Here is a 13,166-nt window from a genome sequence, read left to right as displayed (position 1 = left end):
GATCCCCCTCGCTGGGGACAGGGGTCCCGCAGGGGCTGGGACCCCCAGGATCCCCCTCACTGGGTGCAGGGGTCCCATAGGGGCAGGGGCTGGGACCCCCGGGGTCCCCTCGCTGGGGGCAGGGATCCCATAGGGGCAGGGGCTGGGACCCCCGGGTCCCCCTCGCTGGGTGCAGGGGTCCCATAGGGGCTGGGACCCCCGGGATCCCCCTCGCTGGAGGCAGGGATCCCATAGGGGCAGGGGCTGGGACCCCCCGGATAACCCCTCGCTGGGTTCAGGGACCCCCGGGTTCCCCCTCGCTGGGTGCAGAGGTCCCATAGGGGCTGGGACCCCCAGGATCCCCCTCGCTGGGGGCAGGGGTCCCATAGGGGCTGGGACCCCCAGGATCCCCTCGCTGGGGGCAGGGGTCCCATAGGGGCTGGGACCCCCAGGATCCCCCTCGCTGGGTGCAGGGATCCCATAGGGGCAGGGGCTGGGACCCCCAGGATCCCCCTCGCTGGGTTCAGGGATCCCATAGGGGCTGGGACCCCCAGGATCCCCCTCGCTGGGGGCAGGGGTCCCATAGGGGCAGGGGCTGGGACCCCCCGGATAACCCCTCGCTGGGTTCAGGGACCTCATAGGGGCTGGGACCCCCAGGATCCCCCTCGCTGGGGGCAGGGGTCCCATAGGGGCAGGGGCTGGGACCCCCCGGATAACCCCTCGCTGGGTTCAGGGACCTCCGGGTTCCCCCTCGCTGGGTGCAGGGGTCCCATAGGGGCTGGGACCCCCAGGATCCCCCTCGCTGGGTGCAGGGGTCCCATAGGGGCTGGGACCCCCGGGTCCCCCTCGCTGGGGGCAGGGGTCCCATAGGGGCTGGGACCCCCAGGATCACCCCTCGCTGGGTGCAGGGGTCCCATAGGGGCAGGGGCTGGGACCCCCAGGATCCCCCTCGCTGGGGGCAGGGGTCCCATGGGGGCAGGGGCTGGGACCCCGGGTCCCCCTCGCTGGGTGCAGGGGTCCCATAGGGGCTGGGACCCCCAGGATCCCCTCGCTGGGTGCAGGGATCCCATAGGGGCAGGGGCTGGGACCCCCCCGGATAACCCCTCGCTGGGTTCAGGGACCCCCGGGATCCCCCTCGCTGGGTGCAGGGGTCCCTCAAGGGCTGGGACCCCCCGGATCACCCCTCGCTGGGTGCAGGGGTCCCATAGGGGCTGGGACCCCCAGGATCCCCCTCACTGGGGGTAGGGGTCCCATAGGGGCTGGGACCCCCAGGATCCCCCTCGCTGGGGGCAGGGGTCCCATAGGGGCAGGGGCTGGGACCCCCAGGATCCCCCTCGCTGGGGGTAGGGGTCCCATAGGGGCTGAGACCCCCCGGGGCTGAGGCCGCTTCTGCCGGCGGGGCCGTCTGGAAGCGCGAGGGCTACAGCTTGCCCTGCGCAAAGCCTAACAGTAATTAACAATCAGACTTAATTATGCTGATGGCGACCAAGGCCTCCCCGCCCGAGGGTTACGGACCATGGGCTGCTCCTCGGGGCCACGGCCCTGCGCCCCCCGGGCCGCCTGTGCTCAGCCAGGCTGAGGCCGGACACAACTCACTTCACCGCTGCACCGGCTGGTTTTTCCCTCCACAGCGCAGTAGCGAAAACATCGGATGCTTTTTTTCCTCTTCTCCTGCTCCACAAGCTGAGGCAGCAGCTCCTCCTTGCTGCAGCTTGGGGCTGGGACAGAAACACGCAAGAAATTAGTTATTAGAGAAAAAAAAAAATCCATTCACAGCTGGGAAAACTAGAGGGCACCAGCGCTCCGGTTTGCATTTCCCTGCGCTCAGCTCCCTTACGGACGTGGAAGGTTAATTAGCTCATAATTAAGCCCAATTTAGACAAACAGGCAGGGAAAGGGGATGAGCAGGAGGCTCGGTCCTCGTTAGGAAGCGAAGGCACAGCGGGCGCTGCGGGGGCTCGCGGGGCTGCCCCAGCCGGGAGGAGGAGGAGGAGGAGGCCGGGACGAAGGGGGTCTCTGCACAGGGACGTGGAAGGGAATTAATCCGTTATTCCCCCCATTTTTGCACCTCTCCAGCGAGGTGAGCAGGAGGCAGCGGGCTGGGGCACGGCTGTTGGCACAGCCTTCGGCTGGGGACCACTGGCCTCTCCCCACCCCACCAGCGGCCTTATGGGGACCTGGGAGGTTTGGGAACGGCGGTGGGATGGCCCAAAAAATCCCTGACTAGCCCATGCTGACGGAGGCGAGAGGCTGGGACGCGACGTACGGAATTACGAGAGCAAATATTCCTCTACGTCAGGAGTCCCGGCCCACGCGGGCACCCCGAACGTGGCGTCACAGAGCGCTCCCGTCCCCTTCAGTCCCTCGGGTGCAGGTTGACTCACCACGAGCACCCACGCTCCCGGGGCCCGATCCTGTGACGCCGGGCGATGCCGGAGGGTTCTCACGATGTGTCAGCGGGGCTGGGGTGCCGGCGTGGTCCCGGGGTGTCCTCCGTCCCCATGGACAGCTTGAAGCTTCTGAGAAGCAAAGTCCACATTTCCCGGGCCAGGCTGTCCTTGAGTTTGTTTTATTTCAGCTTGAACAACCCAAGAGTTGCCAGTAAAATTTTATTACCTCCTTATATTACAGTGTATAATGTGAATTAAGACGTATTAACAAGCACGCTGTCATCCTGTAAAGACTGAGTGGTGTAATAGTTGGGGAGGGGAATTTTTGTCAGGGGGATGGTGCCCTCAGGGGTGGCAGGGAGCTGGCATGGGGCTCGTCACGGGTCCCAAACGATGTCCCCAACAAGTGGCACCTCCCCGCCTCACCCCGTATTTGTGGGGGACAGAGTCAGAGCCGGGCTCGGGTCCCTCCACAAGAGCGGGGCTGGTCCCTGGCTGCTTGAAGGGCTACCTGAGAGGTGGCAGAGCCGGCGGGGACAAGCCCGCAGCCAGCCTCAGCCCGTCCCGGCGCTGCCCGGAGCCGCTCTCCCCCCAGCAGCGGGATTTCGGGGATTTCACAGGCGGGCTGAGCCCGGGCCCTTCGCACGCCACCCTGCCTCCCCCGCCAGCAGCGCTCGGCCCGGCCTCGACGAGGTTTCCGGGAAGAGCCCCCCTCCAAAAACCCGAGGGAGTGGCGGTCTGCGCCGTGCCAAAGGGACGATAACCCCGGCCAGGGCTGCTGCTGCCAAGAGCCCTTCCCCTCGATGGAGAGAGAAACTTCGGGGGCTGTGAAGTTGTGTCCCATCAACTGCTTGCACCGAAAACCCGCTGGCAGCGGGGAGCTGGGGCGTGGGGCCGAGAGCGGGGAGGGCAGGTGGCTCCCAGCGCCGGTCAGGCTCCCCTAATGAGGGACCTTAGTTAGGGCTTCTTCGCCAAGCACCCCAAAATGCTCACGGTGAACCCCAGGTGGCCACGCTGGAAGGGGATAGAGAAAGGGGCAAGGAAAGAAGGGGGCAAGGAAAAAGGGGGCAAAGAAAAAGGGGATAAAGAAGGGGACAAGGAAAGAGGGGGCAAAGAAAGAAGTAGGAAAGGATGGGGTAAAGAAAGAAAGGGAAAACAAGGGGGCAAAAAAGGGAATAAAGAAAAAGAAAACAAAGAAAGGGGTAAAGAAGTGGACAAGGCAAGAAAGGGACAAAGAAAGGGATGAAGAAGGAGGCAAAGAAAGAAGGGGGCAAAGAGAAAGGGGGCAAAGGAAGGGGTAAAGAAGTGGGCAAAGAAGGGGACAAGGAAAGAAGGCGATGAAGAAGGGGATGAAGAAGGGGATGAAAAAGGAGGCAAAGAAAGAAGGGGGCAAATAAAGGGTAAAGAAGGGGACAAAGGAGGGGGCAAAGAAAGAAGGGGGAAAGGATGGGGTAAAGAAAGAAGAGGGAAACAAGGGCGCAAAGAAGGGACTAAAGAAAAAGCAAAGAAGGGGGCGAAGAAGTGGACAAGGCAAGAAGGAGAAGAAGAAGGGGGCAAAGAAAGAAGGGGATGAAGAAGGGGGCAAAGAAAGAGGGGGCGAAGAAGGGACAAGGCAGGAGGGGACCAAAGGCGGAGCGGGCGGAGGGGGCAGGCGGGGGCTCTCCCGCAAAGGGGTGTCCGCTCCCGCAGCCCCGGCCCGCCCCGTCCGCCCCTTCGGGAAACGAAACCGGCGGCGGGCGCCCGCCCCCCCCCGACGCCGCCCCCGCAGCCCCGGCCCCGGCCCCGGCCCGCCGCGATGGAGCGGTCGCTGTCGGCGGGGCCGGCGCTGCCGCCCTACGAGCCGCTGGTGGAGGGGCTGGACATGGAGGGGCTCCCGCGGAGCGTCGTGGTGCCGGTGGAGCCGCCGCCGCCGCCGCCCCCCCGCGACCACCTCGCCTGGTCCCTGGGCACGGCGCTCTACGGCAACGTCTGCTGCCTCGGCTTCCTGGCGCTGGTCTTCTCCGTGAAGGTGGGGGGGACCGGGGGGCGGCGGGGGGACCCTGCGCGGGGCGGCCCGGGGACACGGCGGAGCCCCCGGGCCCGGGGAGACCCGTGGCCCCATAGAGACCCCAACCCTGGGGTGCCCAAAGCACCCTACGGAGCCCCCATGGAACTTATGGAGCCCCCAAGCCCAGGGAGACCTGTGGCCCCATGGAGACCCCAACGTCGGGGAGTCCTGCGGACCCCACAGAGCCCCCGTGGACCCCACAGAGCCCCCATGGACTCCACAGAGCCCCCAAGCCCAGGTATCACCATGGACCCCACAGAGCCCCAACCCTGGGGTGCCCATGGACCCTACAGAGCCCCCATGGAGCCCACAGAGCCCCCGTAGAGCCCACGGAGCCTCCAAGCCCAGGGAGACCCATGGCCCCATAGAGACCCCAACATAGGGGAGTCCTGTGGACCCCACAGAGCCCCCATGGACCCCACAGAGCCCCCAAGCCCAGGTAGCACCATGGACCTCACAGACCCCAAACCCGAGGGTGCCCAGTGGACCCCACGAAGCCCCCACTCCATGGACCCCTGGCCCCTGGCTGGAGGCTCTGGAGAAGGCAGGGCTCTGGGGCAGGGGGCAGCTGGCACCCCAGGGTACTCCTGGTGTTTGGGGGGGCTCAGCCCAGCGTGGCGTCCCCCTCCGCTGGCTCCCCCCAACCCCACTGACTCTGCCCTCCACCTCCCCCCAGTCCAGGGACCGCAAAGTCCTCGGCGACTACAGCGGGGCGCTCAGCTACGGCTCCACCGCCAAGTACCTGAACATCGCTGCCCTGCTCTTCAACGTCTTCCTCGTCATCCTCCTCATCGCCCTGCTCGCCACCGGCACCATCACCGCCATGAACTTCTTCAACCGCCAGCAGGAGTATCACCCCTTCGGCGGCCCCACTTAGCCCCCCGACCTCTGCCACGAGCCCCGTCGCCCCTCAGAGCAGGGGGTTGCCCTCCACGCAGCCTCCTGGAGCCCGCTGGGGTCCTGTCTTGCTTTCCTTGCTGCTCGCAGCCCCCCAGAGCCCTCGTTGGCCCCCCTGGAGGTGCCAGGAGACCCCTCTCCTCTGGCAGGCGCTGAGCCCCCAAAACCTGCCCGTAGCGAAGGGGAAGAGCGTGCTCTGCTGCTTGCCGCTTCGCTCTGCCTTTGTAGCCCCAAGTGCCTTTAAGAATAATCCTAAGTGCCTCGTTCGGAGAAAACCCCAACCAAATAAAGGTTTCTTTCACTTTTGCCCCAGCTCGGTTTCATTTGGGCAGGGGGGTGGTTCGGGGTCCACCCTGGGGACGCGCCTGGTCGGGGGTCTCGTCCCTCGGCACGAGATGATGCTCGAGGGGGCACCAGGCTCGGTGAACCCGGGTGCTCGTGGTGAAGAGGCACCCGTACGGGATGCCAAGATGTGGGTGGCACCTCGTCTTTGTTGGGGTGTCACCAGGAGCCCCCCCATCCTCACTGACCCTCGGGAGGGGGTAGGAGCAAGCGGAGCTGAGAGCGAGCTTGATTTTGGGGTGGGGGGGGGCTGTGCAAAGGGCTTGGGCCAGATGAGCTGGAACAGGACGGTGCAGCCGTGTGGGGCAGCGGGGCTGGGAGAGGGGAAGCCGTGGGCGGTGGGCTCCGTCCCAAACCGCCTCCTGCAGCTCAGCCCCGGGCGGTGGGACCCCGGGCCATGGGGACGCCGTCGAGGCAGGGCTGCTTGTGGGGTGAGCCCCCGAGCCCCCCTCCAAAGCTTGTCAGCATCCAGCCGCGGTGTCCGGAGTGACCCGGGCAAGACCCCGCGAGAAACGCTGGCCCAAGCCCATCTGGCAGAGCTTCAGGTACGCCGCTGGCCCGGCTTCCCCTCTCCCCGCTCCACTCCTCGCCCTCGGCACTCGGGTCCTCGGGGCTGGGGCCCCGCAAGGATGGGAAAAAAGCTTTTTTTTTTCTTTTTTTTTTTTCTTTCCTCTCCCCAAGAACATCCGGCTCCTGCCAAGAAACCGCTCATGAGTAAGATGTCAGAAATCCCGCCCGCAAAACACAACGGTTATTTGTTGCAGGATCCCTGGCACGGACCTGCTGGTGAATCATTTATTCCTCCGCTGCTTCCCGTAAGAGCAAACACGCTCGTGCTGCGGCCGACCAGGGCTGCCTGCGGGCACGATGCTGCATCAAACATCCCCGTCCAGCTGCGGGGTCGAGGAGCCTTCGGGGGGGCAGCAAACCCTGCTCGAAAACATCGCCCCGACCCCCCGGGCTCTTGGCACAAGGGGCTGGGGGCTGCACCCATCGCACCCGCACGCTCCATCCTCCTCCCTTCCCCGCAGCCCTGGCAGAAGCAGGATCCAACCTTGTTCTGCCCAAATCCCTCGCCCCACGCCGCTGCCCCGCGGGGTTTTTGATGTCTTGGTGCCCACGTGGGCTGGCACGGGGCTGTGGGCTCACCGTGCACCCCCGGGAGCTCTGCCCCCCGTCTCCCCGGGGATGCTCCGCAGCCCAAAACCCGCCAGCGGGGTCCCAGTAGGGAGCAGGATGGAGTCAGAGAGGGGGAAGCAGCCCCCCGCCCTCTGCACCACCCCAGCACCCTCCCGGGTGTCCCCACAGGGGAGCTGGGGGCCTTGGCATGGGGATGCCCCTCGTGCTGGGTCCGGGCTGGTGCTGGGAGGGAGCTGGATGGGGCTGTGAAAGCGGGGTGAGCAAAGCCCTTTCTCTGGGTAACCCACGGTGCCGGGGGGCTGCGGCCCCGCAGCGGGGAGGGGCAGGGCAGGGGTGCTCCGGGGACGAGAACAGCCTGTTCGTGCTCTTACAGCAATCGCTCCCGGCTGTTGGCAAGCGGCCACCGAGCCCTTGAACTCCTGGCCACGCTGCCAGAAGCGAGCGGGGAGCGAGCGGCGGCCCCCAGCCTCGCTCAGCCCGGCCCGAGGGTCCCACAGACCCCGCGTCCCCCCGGCAGACCCCTCCCTCTGTGCCCACAAAGCCCCCCGCCACCCCGGCGTCCCCCTTCCCTGCGCCCCGCCGGTGCTCGCCCCGGTGCTGTCACCCACCGTGTCCCCGGACCCCTGCCCGGCCCCGCTCGGGAGCATCCCCGGGGCCGAGCCCCTGCCCGGGGCTGGGGTGCGAGCGGGGCCGGGCAGGGGCACCCGGCTGGCAGCCGTGGGCTGCGTTGGACTTTGTCTCTCTGCTTTCTGGCGTCTCGTTTGCTCAGGAGCGAGGGCAAACAAATGAGAGCAGATGGAAGCGCCGGCGAGGGGGTGGCTGGCACCGAGCTGGGGTCCGGGGGACACCGGCCACGATCCCGCTCACCCCGGGGGGTTGCGGGAAAGGAGATCCCTGAAACTCCTGCTGTGCACCAGGCGCCAGGGCTGGAGCACAAAGACCCCCCGACATCCCCACCGAGCCCTCGCCCTCCTCCATCCATCCCCTCGCCCATCCCCGCCGAGCCCTCGCCCTCCTCCACCCATCCCCTCCCAACTTCCCACGGTGGTTCCTCAATGATCACCGTGACCTAACGAACCTCGTTAACCTCGAGGAAGTAACTGAGGAAAAGGAAAAGCAAAAACCCTAATCTTCCCTTTCCTGTGGCTTTGGGACAGGTGACGTCAGGGACGTTCAGCTCCGCACCCCAGTTACGGGGACAGCCGGAAAACCCGTGAGGCAGCAAGGGCAGGTGACGAGGTGACAAGCATCTTTGCCCTTCCCCTGGGACAAACTCCTCCTGAGCAGGGAAAAACCCGTTTCTCATAAAAATATCGGGGCTGGGTCTCCAGGGGCTGGCCACCGAGCTGGAGATGGCTGCTGTGCCCCAAACCCGTGTGGTTTGCAGCTCTGTGCCTTGGGGGGTTTTGATTCAGGTGGTTTTTATCTCCCTGGTTTCGCGAAGCTTTCTCCTTTCTTTTCCCACCCGTCAGCCCTTTTCTCTGCAGCCACAAGACCTTGTCACACTGCGACACCTCGTCGTGGGTGCCACAACCAAAGGGTGGAGAAAGCCCTCGAAACCAACCGTGCCAACCCATGGAGCCCTCAGCGGGGGCTGCCGCTGGCGAGGGGGTTTTGGGGGGCTGGCGGCTGCCCCCCACCCATGGCATCTCCCTGCTGCCCCCCCCCCCATGTCACGTGCCCCCATTGTCACGGAGTAACCCCAACACCACAGCTCTGCCCGACACGCCCAGGGCAGAAATTGCTTATCAACCCGAGAGGGCAAAAAGCAAAGAGGAACAAGCGAGGTGCCCGCCCCATGGCATCGCCCACCCCGTGGCATCGCCCACCCCATGGCATCGCCCACGCCATGGGCACCCCCCTCCGCTCACCCCCAGACCACACCAGGGGCTGTGGCTCTGCCCCCAGCCCGGTCCTCGGCCCCCGCCCCACAGCCCGTCCCCCAGGGCCCTGCCCCGGTGCCCTGCGTGGTGTCAGGTGGGGTGGCCCCACCCTGGCAAACCCTTCTGCTGGCCTATAAGTAGCCCGGGTGCCCGCGCTGCTCGTCCTCACCGGCGCAGGCTGCCATGGAGAACTACCCCCAGTCCGTCAGCATCAACATGCAGCCCTACAGCAAGAACGGGCCGGGCTCCTCGGCCGCCGCCTTCGACCCCACCACCACCCCGTTCGCTCAGCCGGACCCCGTCCCCATGCCCATCCCCATGCCCCGGGACTTCGTGCTCTGGTCCCTCTTCAACACCATCTTCTGCAACGCCTTCTGCCTGGGCTTCGTCGCGCTCATCTACTCCATCAAGGTGAGGGAAAAGCGACCCCGTCCTGCCAACCCCTGCCTGGCTCGGGGGTCCTGCCCGCTGCCTGCTCCCGTGCCAGGGCCCCCTGATCCCAGCTCACCCTGGCCCAGCTTGTCCCACCCCACCAAATGCCATCCTGTCCCATCTCATCTCACCCTGGCCCATCTTGTCCCACCCCACACCACTGAATCCCATCTTGTCCCATCTTGTCCCACCCTGCCCCACTGAATCCCATCCTGTACCATCTTGTCCCACCCTGTCCCATCTTGTCCCACCCCATCTCACCCTGTCCCATCCTGTCCCACCCTGTCCCACCCTGTCCCATCTTGTCCCACCCCATCTCACCCTGTCCCATCCTGTCCCACCCTGTCCCACCCTGTCCCATCTTGTCCCACACCATCTCATCCTGTCCCATCTTGTCCCACCCAATCCCATCTTGTCCCACGCTGCCCCAGCTTGCCCCAAACCACCCCATCCCCACCTCCCTCCCCATCCTGCCTCCCACGGGACCTTCCCCCCGCTCCAGCCCCACTGCGCCGCTCCGCACCCGACGTCCTCGGCAGAGCCGCCGCTCGAGGGCCGCCCGTGCTCCCTCGGTGCTCCGGGAAAGGGGGGCTCGGGCAGCGCGGCGGGTCCAGCTCTCCTCCCGGGGACAAGGGGGGCCCCGGCTCCCTGCCATGGCGCTCCCGAAGCCACGCGAGGCTTCGCCCCCACCTGCGAGAGCAGACGGCCGCTCCCTGCGCGCTTTCCCTTTATTGCCTCGGAGGAGGACGATCTTTACCGGCCGCCCCGATAACCGCAGCGAGGCGCGTGTCGGCATCCACCGGCGCTCTGACCGGCCCCGCGCTCCTGCCCGCTCTGCCCCTCCTGTCCCGAGGGGACTGGGCAGCGTCTCGCCGAGCGTGATGGCTTTTAACAAGCCATTAAGAGCGCGCTGCCAGGCCGCCGCCAGCTCCGCTTCCCCTGTGCCAGGGTGGGGTGCGGCAGAGCCCGGTGCATCCCGGTGCCAGGCTTCAGGGTGTGCCCCCCAGCCCACCGCCACCGCCGCCACCACCTCCCAGCCGTTTCCCAACCATTTCCCTCTCCCCATCTGCAGTCCAGAGACAGGACGATCGCCCAGGACCCGGTGGCTGCCACGGGCTACGGGAGGACGGCGAAGATCCTCAACGCCATCGCGCTGTGCCTGGGCGTCGCGGTGACCATCCTCTGCATCGTGCTGTTCTACCAGTACTTCAGCATCTTGCAGCAGTACAAGCAACCCTAACCCCGGCCCGCCGAGGAGCAGCGGCACCGCGGCCTCGGTTTTCCTTCCCCCCACCCGAAAGCCCCCCGCCTCGCTCGCGGAGGAGACGTGCGGCTCCCACGGGACCTTTCTCCCCACTCGCACCGGGACGGGGCTGTCCCCAGGCACCCTCCTGGTGCACCCTGACTGAGACGACTCTCTTCTGCGTGAACGCACGGGATGAGCTCGCAGCAAATAAAGCTCCTTCCCCACCCTGCTCCTTGGAAATGTCGTGCTTTGGGGCTCTGGGAGGCATTATTCCCCCCAAGCGTCCCCACCTCGGCGGGCCGGGGCTACCCCGGAACTCAGAGGAGGTAGAGCTGAGCGAGGAAGAGCGAGGAAAGGGGCTTGGAAAGGGGGTGCTGTGCTGGTGCCACCAGTTAAATATAAACACACCCCCCCTCCCCGGGCTGCTGGGGCAGTTGGAGACCCCCCCACCCCTTCCGGACCGGGCTCTGTGCTTCCTCCTGCCCCGTTATCAACCACCCCAGGCAGGGACGGGAGCACCCGGCTGCGCAGCTCTGCCAAGGGACCCGGGGCTCAGCGGGGGAGCTGGGGGGGGTCCCACCTTGCCTTGTGCCCGCCTGCCCCTCGTTTCGGCACCCTGACACCATCCTCCAAGCCCCCTGTCCCTGCCCCACCTCGGTGGCCTCTCCCCACTCTTCGCTGCCAAAGGAGCCGCTCCCCAAAGGGGAAATTGGGCTTTTGAGTCCCCAAAGTCCCCTGGAGTCCCCTCTGAGTCCCCCAGGTCCCCTGGGGTCCCTGAAGTCCTCTTGAGTCCCCTCTGAGTCCCCCAAGTCCTCTCGAGTCTCCTCCGAGTCCCCAAAGTCCCCTGGAGTCCCCCCTGAGTCCCCCAAGTCTCCCCTGGAGTCCCCCAGGTCTCCTTGAATCCCCCCTGAATCCCCCAAGTCCCCTTGAGCCCCCCCCCGAGTCCCCAGGTCCCCTGGAGTCCCCCCTGAGTCCCCCAAGTCCCCTTGAGTCTCCTCTGAGTCCCCAAAGACCCCGGGAGTCCCCCCTGAGTCCCCCAAGTCCCCCCTGGAGTCCCTCAGGTCCCCTTGAGCCCCCCCTGGGTCCCCAAGCCCCCCGGAGTCCCCTCCCAGCCCCCGAAGCCGACGCCGGGTGGCAGCGCAGGGACCCGGGTGACTCGCCCGGGGTGACAGTGGCACCCTCGGCGGAGGGGGCCGAGCCCCAGGGTGGCCCCGGGGGATGGGGGGGGGCCGCCCGTCCGCCCCGCCCGCTCTGGGGTCGCGGGCCGCCCCCGGGGCGGTGCGGGGCCGGGGCCCGGTGTCATCCCCCGTCGCTCCGCGCCCGGCACGGCCCGGCCCGGCCATGAAGCCCCGGCAGGCCGAGGTGGCCATCCCGCTGCAGCCCCCCGGGCGGGGGGCGGCCCCCGACGGCGACCCCGCCGGGCAGCCCCGCGACTACGTGCTCTGGTCGCTCCTCAACGTGCTCATGGGCTACGCGCTGCTCTACCTGGGCTGCCTCTGCTTCCCTGCGCTCGTCTTCTCCATCAAGGTGAGAGCGGGACGGTCCGGGACCCCCACCCGCCACCCCCGCTCCGGGCCAACCCGGCCCGGGACCCCCGAGCCAGCCTGTGCCCCCAGCCCGCTCCTCCCGGGACCCCCGAGCCAGACCAGCCCGGTCCCCAGAGCCAAGCCGCCCCGGGACCCCCTCCTCGACCCGGGACCCCCGGCTGAGACCCCCCCCCCAACCCAGCCCCCTCCGACGCCAGCCCTGCGCTGAGACCCCCCCCCACACCCCGATCCGGTCCCCCCGCCCCGCCCGGGGAGCCCCATTCCCCGGGATCCCCCGACCCAGCCCGTTCCAGACCCTTCCCCGGCCAGGGACCCCCGACCCAGCCCGACCCGGACCTTTCCCTCACTTCGGGACCCCCCGATCCGCTCCCCTCCGACCCAGCCCTCTCTGGCACCGCCCCGGGACCCCCCCGATGCCCCACCCACCCACCCGAGCCTGCCCCAGACCCCGCTCCCATCCCGGGACACCCCGATGCCACCCTGCCCTGGGACCCCCCCCGATCCGGTCTCCTGTCCCGGACCCCCCCGATCCGGTCTCCTGTCCCGGAGCCCCCCGATGCCACCCTGCCCTGGGACCCTCCGGTCCGGACCCCCCCCCCGAGCCAGCCCACCCCGAGAGCCGGACCTGCGGGCAGGGGCACAGGCGGTGCCCGGTGGCTTCGCCCCCTGCCCCGGGGCGAGCTGTCCCTGAGGTCCCGGCACCACCTTGCGGCCACCCCCGGGCCAGGCTGGGCCCCCACCTGGGTGCCCCCCTGCTCAGCCCCCCCATGTGTCCCCCCCAGGCCCGTGACTGCAAGGTGCTGGGGGACCTGGAGGGTGCCCGGCGGCACGGGGCCCGTGCCAAGGCGTTGAACATCATCTGCTCCGTGCTGATAGCCCTCGCCGTGGTGACACTCATCGTCGTCACCGTCATCATCTTCATCATGTTCTACAGCACCTGACCGCCGGGCAGCCACCGCCCCGCTTGCTGCCACCCCGTGGGGTCCTCCTCCTGCCCCCTCCTCCTGCCCCCTCCTATGCCCCCGTGTCCCCCCCTCCCCAGGGGGATGGCGACGCCCCGTCCCCTCGCTGCCAGCCCCCGTGTCCCAGCACAGCGCGGTGTGGAGGGGCTGGGTGGGCCAGGCTGGGGCGCAGGGCACAGCCCCCCCTCTCTTCTCCTCTTGCTCCTCGGCCGGGGGCTGCTGGGCTCCCCGGTGCTTAACCCAGCTGCGACGCGTGTCTAGGTCACTGTTGCCACAAATAAAGCTCGTCCTGCCCGAGCCC

General features: G+C 67.6%; 3 protein-coding genes across 3 annotated transcripts; all 3 read left to right on the top strand.

Annotated features, from left to right (window-relative positions):
• The first annotated feature begins 4,114 nt into the window (after nt 1-4,114).
• On the top strand, nt 4,115-5,619 carry LOC137661991 (dispanin subfamily A member 2b-like). The gene is made up of 2 exons (XM_068397836.1): nt 4,115-4,377; nt 5,093-5,619. Exons 1-2 carry the CDS (start codon nt 4,165-4,167, stop codon nt 5,291-5,293), a joined length of 414 nt encoding a protein of 137 aa, XP_068253937.1. The 5' UTR covers nt 4,115-4,164; the 3' UTR covers nt 5,294-5,619.
• Nucleotides 5,620-8,808: 3,189 nt separating this feature from the next.
• On the top strand, nt 8,809-10,433 carry LOC137662003 (interferon-induced transmembrane protein 1-like). The gene is made up of 2 exons (XM_068397849.1): nt 8,809-9,089; nt 10,183-10,433. The coding sequence occupies exons 1-2, from the start codon at nt 8,862-8,864 to the stop codon at nt 10,348-10,350; spliced, it is 396 nt and encodes a 131-aa protein (XP_068253950.1). The 5' UTR covers nt 8,809-8,861; the 3' UTR covers nt 10,351-10,433.
• Nucleotides 10,434-11,673: 1,240 nt separating this feature from the next.
• LOC137661996 (dispanin subfamily A member 2b-like) lies at nt 11,674-13,162 on the top strand. Its single transcript, XM_068397841.1, has 2 exons — nt 11,674-11,883; nt 12,686-13,162. The coding sequence occupies exons 1-2, from the start codon at nt 11,698-11,700 to the stop codon at nt 12,842-12,844; spliced, it is 345 nt and encodes a 114-aa protein (XP_068253942.1). The 5' UTR covers nt 11,674-11,697; the 3' UTR covers nt 12,845-13,162.
• The last annotated feature ends 4 nt before the right edge of the window (nt 13,163-13,166 follow it).

This window comes from Nyctibius grandis, chromosome 4, assembly GCF_013368605.1.
Source record: "Nyctibius grandis isolate bNycGra1 chromosome 4, bNycGra1.pri, whole genome shotgun sequence".
Classification (NCBI taxonomy): Eukaryota; Metazoa; Chordata; class Aves; order Nyctibiiformes; family Nyctibiidae; genus Nyctibius; species Nyctibius grandis.
This window is presented reverse-complemented; position numbering and strand designations above follow the sequence as displayed.

Coding starts and splice junctions, on each gene's coding strand:
- LOC137661991 (XM_068397836.1), top strand. CDS start 4,165: ATGGAGCGGTCGCTGTCGGCGGGGCCGGCGCTGCCGCCCTACGAGCCG. Junction 4,378..5,092: donor CGCTGGTCTTCTCCGTGAAG/GTGGGGGGGACC, acceptor ACCTCCCCCCAG/TCCAGGGACCGCAAAGTCCT.
- LOC137662003 (XM_068397849.1), top strand. CDS start 8,862: ATGGAGAACTACCCCCAGTCCGTCAGCATCAACATGCAGCCCTACAGC. Junction 9,090..10,182: donor CGCTCATCTACTCCATCAAG/GTGAGGGAAAAG, acceptor CCCCATCTGCAG/TCCAGAGACAGGACGATCGC.
- LOC137661996 (XM_068397841.1), top strand. CDS start 11,698: ATGAAGCCCCGGCAGGCCGAGGTGGCCATCCCGCTGCAGCCCCCCGGG. Junction 11,884..12,685: donor CGCTCGTCTTCTCCATCAAG/GTGAGAGCGGGA, acceptor TGTCCCCCCCAG/GCCCGTGACTGCAAGGTGCT.